This window comes from Frieseomelitta varia, unplaced genomic scaffold (assembly GCF_011392965.1).
Source record: "Frieseomelitta varia isolate USP_RPSP 00005682 unplaced genomic scaffold, Fvar_1.2 scaffold_279, whole genome shotgun sequence".
Taxonomy (NCBI): Eukaryota; Metazoa; Arthropoda; class Insecta; order Hymenoptera; family Apidae; genus Frieseomelitta; species Frieseomelitta varia.
In genome coordinates, this window is record NW_025110011.1 from 39,843 (window position 1) to 51,548 (window position 11,706).

The window sequence follows — 11,706 nt, forward strand, 5'->3', positions numbered from 1 at the left end:
ATCATTATTACCACTACCTGGTTATATTAGATCATATTATCTTGTTGTATACCATACAACATTCCAAATTACGTTAAACTTAAGCGGTCGTGTAAATTCATAAACGAATATCGTTCATCTTAAATGAGATTAGTATCTCACATTTGATTGCACCAAATGCTGTAAACTCAGTTCTATATTAAACAAATTCAGCAATTTTCTTTGTAGTGATACTGATTTGAAGAAATGTCTTAAGTTATAATAATAATTATGCCTCAAGCGAACAGCAAATCATTGATGCAGCAGATACACAGCGCGAGTGTCGCAGAATATATCTACGCAGATATATTGATTTCGTCTTGAAACCTTAAACAAAATTGGACTTCCTATATGGGATTTTATGTTATATTATCACTTTTGCACGATCTTTCTATAGTTATTTAAGATGTCTTTAATGAGATTTGTAAATAGAAACAAATAAATTTTCTTCAATTAGATTGAACAATTATTTATGTAAAATGACTAAATCAAAGTATCCAAGTGTCTATTTTTCCATGCTTTTGTTAAAATATTATCGGTATGTCGTGAAAATAGTCAATACCAATTGTGACCAATATGATGTCCAAATAACAGATAAGGTGTTTTTGGCATCTGATTTTTATATAAACACGTTAATAAATGTTACGCTACATTACAAATTACATGTGTAATAGTCGATTTGTTGAAAGGATATAAGACCACAACTAAAAGCTACTGACACATGATCTAAATCCTGCCTGGAGCACGAGTTGCTATCTCTAACCACATATTGAAGTGAGTTCGGCCATAACAACACGCTCAGCAAAATTCTCCTCAAAATCTCAGTTATCGAAAATCTGAGGTTTTAGTTCAATTCGAAATAAGTCTCCAGTGATTCTTGCCTGAATGCATATCAATTTTTCTCAGAAAATCTACTTTTTGTACATATTTTACTGTAAAACGTATCCACCAATGCATGCCAAATTATTTGGAGCTCGGTTGCAACTTCGATGCATCAACTAATGTAAGTACAGAAATTAGATGTAAATTAGTATGTTGCAGAATCTGTTTAATAAGTAATATGACTTTATATATTTGTATAGAATTAAAATTGTTAACAAAAGTTAAGAATCTTTACTGTACAAAGATATTTCTGATGTAACGCAATCTGTTCATGACGCAAAACCCAGTTGTTTCACCAATTCAGTAAGGAAAATATGTTGAATAAATGTGTTTATTTATATCTACAACATAATATAATTTCATAATTATTTTTGAGAATGGACTGTAAAATCAATGTATTCTCCGAATTGTTGTCTAGTGATGTATACAACAAAGTTGTAAAATTGCTGTCTAGTGATACAAAGCAGGGACGGATTAGTATTTAAAGGATCCCCTAGTGAGATGAGTAATAGTCTTAATTTGTAAATTTTATTTGGAGTAAATAATTTAATAAATTAGGCAATCAAAATAAAAGATATTAAAACAAAATTTATAATATTTTGTGTTTAGCAATTTGCTCACACATGTTATATTTGATACAATGATATTTGTAAAATTTGCTGCCAGCACCTAACTTATTTTTGAATTTGCTTAATAAAAATAAATTTATATTATTATTACAAATAAATTTACATTTATTTGACTTAAAATTGTTTATTATCAAAAATTATTGCAATTTATTAAAAAGTCAAAATTAAGTTTATTATCAAATTTTACATTATTTCATATTATTTTTTCATATTTCCATATTATTTTTTCATATTATTAAACATTTTTTATATTTTAAGTTGTTATATATTGTAATTAAATTAGTAAATAATTTTTAATTATTATTATGTATTTAAGGAAAGAAATACAGTTCATAAAATATTTATATTTTTAATATTTTAATATTTTATTTTTTAAATAATATAATTATATGAAGTAATATTTGTGTGATTATTCTATAAAAGAATTAAAAAATTATATAATATGGTAACATTAAATATAAAAATTAAAAAAATCGGTATCTTGGCCAATGGATATTTTTATTTTAAACTTAACCTCGAAAATATATTACATAATTATATTTCAAGTTTTATAAAATTTTTTTATTTAAATGTGTACATTAAATCTGTATAAATATTAAGTATTAAGTCATATTTGTATATTAAATGCATTATTCCTTTAAGATGATTTTAAGATAATTACATAGTTAATAAAAGATATTCGAATAAAATAATTCAGTAACTTTTATGATTTATTAGATTAGTCTAAGTACATGTGATTTATTGTGTGACAACTATTATGATATATTTAGTATTGTAAATAATATTAAGAAACAATAATTTCCAATAGTAAAGAAATGATTGCCAGCATCAAAATGATGGAAAGGGAAACAAAATGTCGGCTCGTTTCGCTTGGTTTGCATGACTGTATTCAGAATTTATAACTTCTAAAATTTTCTTTAGATTTTAATCTCTCTCTTAAACTAAAATGTTTGATACGGATAACGGACAAAAAAATGAACATTGTATAGAAACTGAATTTACTGAAGAATTTGACCATAAACCATTACTAATATCTATACCTAAAATAGAACCTATATGCCCTAGTGCAACTGATTTAATTGAAGATACATCGAATGTGGTAAGTTCATAATTACTAATATATATAGCATATTTATATACTTTTCTAAACATATAACCTAAGTTTTTTTTTTCTTTAATTTGTTATTTTTATGTATAATTAATTCTCTATGTGTGTTGTTAAACAAAAATAGTTTTTCGTCATTAAAAATTTATTGAATTTTATTCAAAAGTTCATATTTATATATTTCATATTTAAAGTTTATATTTAAATATTTTGTTGTTTTTATATAATATAAAAGAGAATAAACAATGTGTGCTTTAACTAGTTTATGGCGGGAATTTTAAATTTACGATGTGGATACGATTTTTTTTTTTCCATAGTGTCAGCATTTTTGGATTAATGAATTTACTACAGATGTGATCTTTATCGTTATTGTTGTAGGTTCAAGTTTGATTTTTCTAATTTAATGTTTATTTATAATCTTATAAGTAAGATAGTATCTCAATATATTTATTTATAATAACAATGAATTATTTATAAATTATAGTCGATGTGACATTGTAATAAATAAAAAAAGAATATTAAATTGCGTTCTCTGATATATATTGTAACAGCATAAATTTTATTTAAATATAAAATTAAAGAAGAAAAACTGTGCATGTTTTTTAATTTTAATATAGACCATAATACACAAACATATCTTTTCAGGAGGAATTTCAAGAGCAAAAGATAACATCAATTCCTTTGATCACACCACACAAATTAAAGGATCCTGTTATTTTGCTTGAAAGATGTGATAAAATATGGGAAACATTAAAAGTAATAAAAAATGTACAAGGCACAACTAAGATTGACACATCTAATGCATCAGAAACAAAAATTTCAAAACCATTATATATTGAATACGAACCAGTATTAGGTAACAATAATGCTGAGTTACCAAATTTTAAATTTTCTGTGAAATCTAAAAAGAAGCTATTTCATTGTACTATATGTGGAAAGCAGTATACTGAAAATCGAAGGTTAAGGCATCATTCAGACAGAATACATGGCATTTATATTGCACCAAGACGGTATTACAAGGGTATTGACAAAGTGAAAGAAAAAGAGCTTAATAATACTGAAAAAGAAGAAGATAATTCTGAAAAGGTTTCATTAAAAAAAAGTGAAAATAAACAACTGCATAATACTGTAGCTTCATTGCAGCATGTTTCATCATCAAATAACAATATTGTTGTCTCAGATCTGCATCTAAAAGGAAGCAAATTTACTAATAGTCTGGTATGCAATAATAATGATATTAATATCAATGGAACTATGAAAAATGAGGAAAGAAAATTAATTAAAGAAATAAAACAAAATGAAAAAGTAAATTCTATACAGCATTCTGCAACTTCATCAACGTGTACATTGTGTAAACAATTTGTGAAGGATATAAGGAAACACTTAGTTGATTACCATAAAATTGAATCACCTGATTTTATGTTAAAAAATTTAAACGGAACGTGTACTAATCTTGAAAATAATAAATTAAAAAGAAGACTTTCTAGTGATGAAAATAAAACTTCGAGTGAAATCATTCAAAAAGAACATAATACTCAAAACAAAAGACAAAGATTAAGCACGCAACACTATGTACGATCAGGTACTCGTCAATGTGAAATTTGCCTTGGTGTTTATACATTAAGTAGCTTTTATGGACATGTACGTGTTCATCGCATTCGCGGAGAAACAAAAGAAAATTTCCATTTATCTAGAAGCAGACATAATTATTATAATTCTCCTTTATACTCAAAATCAAAATTAATTTCAGTTGATACGTCCTACGAGAATACAAATAATTATAATTGCAGTAGTAAAAATAATTCAAATTTATTTAAAAATAAAGGAAGATCGGAGGAAATTGTGCAACATGCGATCAAGGATAAGAAGATATCAAATATAAAATGTTATGAAAGAAAAAATAAAAGTGATGATAAAAATATTTGTTCTTGTGGAAGAACATTTCGTAATCCTCATACATTGTTTACGCATAAAAGAATATGTACTTTTTTAGTTGATGCAAATCAACCAGTAGTAGAAAACAACATAAGTAAAAAGAGTGAAGAAAATAAAAATTCTGGAATGGGAATTAGTATAACAATAAAGAAAAGGAATAATTCTTATGAAATTATCGATAAAGATAATAAAAATGAAAATAAATTACAGGATTCAAAAAATTTTTATACATTATCAAATACTTCTAAAAATAATAACCAAATAGAGTTACAAGATGATTTACATGAAACTTTAGAACTTTCTAAATACAGCGAAAAACATAGTATATTGAAAATTCAATCTGCAGATGAAAATATTGATATTGACATTGAAGAAGATTCACAAATCAATTCCTATAATGATAATATTTCTAGTTCCATGAACAAAGTGGGAAATAATTTATGCGAACAACAAGAATTAAAAATAGAACCAAATGATGAACAAGAATTAAAAATAGAACCAAATGATGAATTTTACAGAAATAATGTTAACTCAAAACTTTTAAAGGAAAAGAAATTTCTTACCAGAAGTAACTACAAAAAATCTAATGGTATTAAAAGAAATTTTGCTAGAAAATATAATATTTGTGTATGTGGCTCTAAATTTTATACCAGAAAAGCTCTTGACATTCATACTAGTAAACATCATCATAGTTCAAAGTTGTTGTGTGGATACTGTAAAATTAATTTTCCTGATATTGTCACATGGAATGAGCATCAATGTTCCGTTAATGAAGGAAAACAGTTTATTGCTTTACCAATGCAGATAAAATGTTACTGGTGTAATGAGATTCTAAGTACATATAAAAAGTTTGATGAACATGTGACGCGTAGACATTTTGATAGTATAGTACCGTTTCAGTGTTTTCAATGTGATAAACGATTTTCCACTACCACAAATCGAAAAATACATTTTGATGCCGAACATGGGTTAACAATCTGTTCTACTTGTAATAACCAATATTATGATAATATGAAATCTAGGCACGAAGCATATCACTATGGACTTGGATTTCCTTGTCATCTTTGTAAACGAACTTACTCTAGCAAAGGAAGTTTGTTAAGACATAGGAGAAATATTCATGGTAATAAGTACATATATTCGATTGATAGAATTCCTGATTTATATGGGAAAAGTCAGTTAGAATTTCTGATTTACATGAGAAAAATGAGATTATCCAAAGAGTCATGTAGTTTGATTTATGAATGAAATTACCTATAATGCAATTTATAGTTCTCATTTTTCTATTTCTTTTTTTTTTTCATAATTAATACAATAATAAATAATATTTCTAATTGTGAAATATTATTTTGTATATATCACATATGTATGTTACTTTATATGTGTATTACATAGAAAGGATATGTTACATTGTCTAATGTATAGATAAAATAATGTAATTTTACAGGGGATCCTGACTTCGAAACGGTAGAAAAAGTAGAAAATAGAAAAGAATTTTGTTAGATGAAACAAAAAGATTTCAAATGTATAGTCTAGTGTCCACTCTGAAAGTTTTGAACATTACATTTTTTTACATACTCAAAATTATAACTTGTGATAGTTGGATAAGACACCGTACATAAGACATAAATAAATATACATGTACATAAAAGTGTAGGTTTAAACAATGTAAAGATGAATAAAAGTACATAATTTGAAATATTATAATAATATCTAATTTTTTAAAATTTAGTTTGAATCATAAGTAAGTCAAATATTGTTCATTAAATATATGTAACATGTATACTATAATATATTTATTTATTATATTATACATATTAATGTACATAATAATATAATAGTATTCCATTCAATTAAAATATTGCTGAGTCAAATGTTTTTTTATATTATAAATATATTAGATATATATAAATTATTATAAAAACAGTTTTTCAAAATGATATCAATATGAATTGATAATTTTTAAATCATTTTTATATTTTGGTTTTTTAGAATTAAAAAAATCAAATAGAAATTTTCTAAAATTATAATTTACGTCTTCGTATGTGAATTTATTAACTATGTTGATGCTGTTTATAGTATTTATGTTAATACATTATGTATAACAATTATGTGATTAAATGATTTTATCTTGGTTTTTTCATATTAAAGTGTAAAAAAAAACTATTAGTTAGTACAAGTATAACATGTTATTATATTTTTAAAAGTATAAAATAAAGCAAGTTTCTTTATAATTTTGCGAAATATATGTGTTGATATGTTATTATATATTATTATTATCCTAGTATTTAAGTGTCAATAATAAAAAGTACTACCATTTACCATACCATATAACTTGCAATGAAACTTTATCATTGATTTTAAGGACTTTTGCGTGAAATGTGTAAAAATATAACTTTTTACCTTCAAATTATTGATTTATGATATGATTATTGAGGAATGTTTATTAAACAATGTATACCCAATAAATATATTGTACAATGTAATTGAGTGTTTAAAGTTTAAAAATAATAACAATAATAAAGCTTGATAATGAAGTTAATAGCTAAACAATTAGATTGATCAGGAATATTAAAAAAAAAAGCATCGTTCTATCGGTATTCATTCATTCATTCATTAGACAAACATGTTCCATGATTTTATATAATGTAATTTTGAATTCAACATTGCCCTATTGAAAAAGGATCAAATTTCTTGTATATTCTGTGAAGTAGACGGTGATAATCGGGAAGCTCAATTGAAAAGAGGGGGTAGTCGGAGCGCATCTGGAACATGATCACCAGGCGTCGCTTCGAGCGTACCCGTCGCCATCAGAGTTATAAAACCGATCAAAGCCGTACGGAGTTTCTGGGAGGGTGGTCGCGTTACGCTCGGAACTTTCTTAAACGGACGGAATCCTTTCGAGTAGTATATATATACACACACACACACACACACATATATATGATTCGGTTCGCGTATCGACAAAAGTAAAAAGAAAGAAAAAGAAAAATGACGAAACGTCGTGTGATTTGACAGTGAAAAAACACTTGATGGAAAAAGTGCCTCGGTATTCTGTGGTTGGTATTCGGGAATCCTAAGTATCGCCACAACACCCTGTGGTTCTCTGGTTAATCGCGTCATTTTTCGATGCATCAGGATCCGATTAAAAAGTGATTATTCGACAAGTTGACCCGCTTTAGTAGATGGTGTTTGTTATATTCAGTCATGAAAATGGGGAGGAACGAAGTTTGCAGGAACGTTTTAAATGCTGATTGCCAGATTTAAAATGTAGAATTTTATAGGGAATAAGAAACTAAGGCCGGCATAGTCGATATATGTATACAGAGTGACTCGGGCAATAGCCCGAGGCAGGAATTTCTGCTTTAGAGAAATATGGGGAGTCCATTTTCCATCGGTCTTAAATCTTGATTTATAAAGTCTGTTTATCTCAGTTTTAATTCGGAAGTCGTACGTTTTTAATGAATGAACCTGCATCGAAATCTTATTCTCATCACACGTATTGTGTCAGTAACGCTTTATTCTGTTTGTTAGAGAGGGTTAAATGTAACGTACTCCTTACTCGTTGCTTCACGTTCTTTCAGAAGTGTCAAATATGTTTATTTCTATCCTTTTCTCGTTTGAATTTCATCTTTTGAACTCTAGAATCTCTTCTTGTTTCGTATCGAACAAAAATTAGAGAACAACACGTTTTCCTCAAATTTTATTGCAATATAGTTAAAGAGCGTTCGTTAAATTCACGTTCTATTCCGACACTATTACGATACTATGGCGTTTCTGGATAAAAAAAATTTGTGTTCGAGTCATTGCCATTGGTATATCGAGATGCGTGGAAACGTTACTTACGTGATTCCGAAAGTCAAAACGAACATCCCGCGCGACGTGACTGCTTTTATCGCGGTGGTTCGCGTACACTTGAGAGGCGCGCAGTGCTCAAACGGGCACGGCCGAATCGATTTTCCCTGGTTCCACTACCGACGATAGAGCTACATGTACGATTACTCGAGTACCTCGCAGCTATCGGAAACTATTTTGCCCAGTTTCTCCCGATGAACGGTAGCGTTTCCTATAGTCAGTCCGCCGTGAGTGGATTGGTCTACGCCAGAGGTTTTACACAGACAGCTTTGTCGTTGGTTCGGTAACGTCAGTGGAAACCGGCCTGCCTGAAGATTGGTTAAAATTAAACCGGTGGTGATCGAGTCGTGGTCGTAGTTCGCGATGTAATTAAAAACGTGGATGGAAACATGGCAACTTACAGTGGCGATTTAGTTCCGGTTGTTTAATCACCAATGAGTACTCGGTCCATTAATTGATTAGTTCCCGATCGGCATGTGCCTTGCAAAGTCTGCCTCCAGCGTGCTTGAGCTAGCTCGTCATATACCGTTATACCACCCGTATCGCGCGTTCAGAATCCTAAAAATAGCGGCGACCAGTGAACGAAAATAATTCTACATTTTCTAATGAATCTCGGTAGCGTGTCGGCGAAAGAAAGGGCATGTTCGAACGTGACGTGTTAATCGGGTCAGATCGCGGATCAATCCTTTTTTTTTTTTTCATCGTTCTTCTGACGTGTTTCTTGACACCTCGCTGCGAGTCGATTCAGTCCCATTTCTTTACTTTGCTTCACGATACGTCCTTTCGATTTTGTCTGTGAATAATTATTCTATCGCGTTGGGTAAATTCATTCGCATTTAATCAATCGCATCTCGTTTCAATTTCATTTCTCGTTTTAATTTCCAAGATGCAGTCCAAAGTCAAACATACACGGATCATCTTCTTTTCAATTGGTTTCGTAGTAGCTTGGCTTTTGTCACCAGTGGGATCGATATAATATCGTACAGACGTGGTGGTAGTAGGGAAAGTGACAAGAGGGAATAAGATTTGAAAGTATCGTCCGAACCGATCGGCTCGGTTAATCGATAGATTGACCCGTTTCTCTTGATCAACGATTCGTCGTCTCGTTTGGGCAGATATCCGGATTCTGGTCAGCGGACCGACATTGGTAATCAGTGAACGGAAGGAAGGCTCGAGGCGTGGAACGCGAAAGGGTGAGACAGGGGTGAACCGGCGGAGGGTGAGGCTGAAGTGATGACGGGCGAGGAAGGAAAGTGCGGGGGTGGAACTGGCGCTGGTGGGGATGCCGGTGTAGGGAACACGAACCTTACCGACAACGTGAACAATGTTAACGCCAATGTTCATGCGAATGTTAATGCCAACATAAATGTCAGCCAGCAGAATGGGGGACCGGAAAAAGCGCCTGTCGTCGGCGGTACCAATGTGGAGACGTTACCTCGCGCTGGCAAACAGGTAAGAGATCTTTTATGGATCTTTTTTCTTTTTTTTCCTTTCGCTTCTACATATTTAAATCTATCGAGTTCGTCTTCTTTTATGTGATATTTCGTTAGTTGTTGATAACGTACCTACGTCATTTTTATATGTGTCTTGAATGTAAGACAATTTCTAGGTTCGCTCTATGCGAGAAAATTATTTGCGCGTTAGGTTCTCAGTGTTATTTGTGGCTCGGTAATTTGCAATATAATTATTGATTAATTTCAATGGCTAAACGTAAAATAATTGCATTAAATTTCATCGTTTTACTACGAATTTCGTCACATATACTTGTTCTCCTGTTCTTGCTGTCACACCAGTCACCGAGTGTCAGGTTTCAGAACATTTATTGTGTTAAGAGAGATGAGTAAGCGTATGTGCCTTTCAGTCGGTCTTAACCGAAAGAAAGATTAGGAAATACAAAGTTTTGATGAAATGTCGTAATTTAATATTCATGGAAGAGAGAAAGGCGACACTGGGAACTGTGTGTGTATCCGGTTTTCAGTAGTCGCAGTACCGTAAGAAACTTGCAGGCGATCGTTAGATTCCCCCCTTTGGCGCATCTAATAGTTAACAACGACAGCCAATGGACATTTACTCAAGCTATGTGCAATAACAACCTGCACATGACTACTGCTGCTATCAATTTATTCATTCATGCGTAACTTGACGATACAACGGACAGATTTATCATGTCCAAGAAAATAAAATTTAGATAGGAAACTTCCACTGATTGATGTCTGATATTTCGTTTAATTTTTATTACTTGTTTTTGGAATTACGAACGAGTTTAAAGACTCTTGCAGTTACTTATGAATCGGCTCGTAATTTACATTCTATTAAGTAGCACAGTCATGTAATTTGCTTGGTGTTCATTAAATGTACTTAATGGAGATTTGTTCAAGTCGATAGGGCACTTGATTTAAGTTTAAATCAATCCAATTTGTGGTCAACAAGGTGATGTTGTGGCATCCTTTGTTGTACAGTCTTTATACTATTTTCACAAAGGGGTTTTGATATCTAATCGAGGTTTAAAATAAACTAGTGCATTTAAGCGATAAATTGTAAGTAACTGTCGCACCATTCAAAAACAAAAGAGTCGTCGGACGAAAATCGTCGTTGCACTTTAATTTTTTGAAAGTTTTTTCACTTCGATCGATATTCAGGTCGTTTTGAGATGACTCATTGTCAATACACAGACTCAAGATGGATGAAAACGGGATAACAACCTTGAACACGAAGAGCAGTTCGGTTTTGCTTAATCATCAGTTGCGATTGCTTCAAGTATTATAATACGAAGATGTTGTTAGTAAAGTGACTTGTCCATCGTATATACTTACATTTACCTCGTATTAGCGTACAAAGATCGTGTTCAGTTTAATGGCTGATTGTTCCAGCCTAAAGTTCATGGTTAACGCAGCACGTAGGCTGTGAAAGTTGGAGGCGAAGGATGCACGTTGTGCGTTCAGGATCTTATGGATCCAGTGCTTGTATTGTGTTCAATGATACACAATGACAACTGGTTTCTATTTATCTTCCATTCAGTTTTAAAGTTAATTATATATCAACTCGAGATTAAAACGAGTTTGTTCGTAAAACTAGCACAAGTGGTTGCATTTGGTTTCGATCGTTACTTTACAAGGCAGAAAATAAATTTATTGGCACTACCAGGAGGTAGTAACGTGTACACAGAAGTGTAGAAAATCGACTTGTTTTTTTTTTTTTTTTTTTTTTATATTTTTTTAAAAGAGACAGACCTAATACCGTTTATATTATAATACTTTATACTGTTTGTATTCTTGAAACGTG

General features: G+C 30.5%; 2 protein-coding genes across 10 annotated transcripts in view; both read left to right on the forward strand.

Annotated features, from left to right (window-relative positions):
* The first annotated feature begins 9 nt into the window (after positions 1–9).
* LOC122529129 (uncharacterized protein MAL13P1.304-like) lies at positions 10–6,271 on the forward strand. Of its 7 annotated transcripts, none has more exons than XM_043654929.1 (5): positions 10–1,021; positions 1,101–1,203; positions 1,319–1,405; positions 2,451–2,628; positions 3,280–6,048. In XM_043654929.1, exons 4-5 carry the CDS (start codon positions 2,476–2,478, stop codon positions 5,815–5,817), a joined length of 2,691 nt encoding a protein of 896 aa, XP_043510864.1. In that variant the 5' UTR covers positions 10–1,021; positions 1,101–1,203; positions 1,319–1,405; positions 2,451–2,475; the 3' UTR covers positions 5,818–6,048. The 7 variants fall into 7 exon arrangements, with proteins under 7 accessions (XP_043510864.1, XP_043510866.1, XP_043510867.1 ...); XM_043654931.1 differs by having other exon boundaries at positions 1,319–1,396; XM_043654932.1 differs by lacking the exon at positions 1,101–1,203.
* A 1,115-nt stretch (positions 6,272–7,386) lies between these two features.
* Positions 7,387–11,706, forward strand: part of LOC122529128 (ankyrin-3-like) — a 71,755-nt gene continuing 67,435 nt past the window's right edge. For 2 of the 3 annotated variants that reach the window (XM_043654927.1, XM_043654926.1), the window contains exons 1-2: positions 7,388–7,628; positions 9,540–9,876. In XM_043654927.1, coding sequence (XP_043510862.1) covers positions 9,658–9,876 — 219 coding nt within the window. In that variant the 5' untranslated portion in view covers positions 7,388–7,628; positions 9,540–9,657. Of the gene's footprint in view, positions 7,629–9,539; positions 9,877–11,706 lie in introns of all 3 variants that reach the window. The other variant, XM_043654928.1, reaches the window with a different exon arrangement.

Excerpts from the sequence above, each read along its gene's own strand:
- LOC122529129 (XM_043654929.1), top strand. The coding sequence starts at position 2,476 with ATGTTTGATACGGATAACGGACAAAAAAATGAACATTGTATAGAAACT. Across the intron at positions 2,629-3,279 it reads TTGAAGATACATCGAATGTG|GAGGAATTTCAAGAGCAAAA; the intron begins GTAAGTTCATAA and ends ATATCTTTTCAG.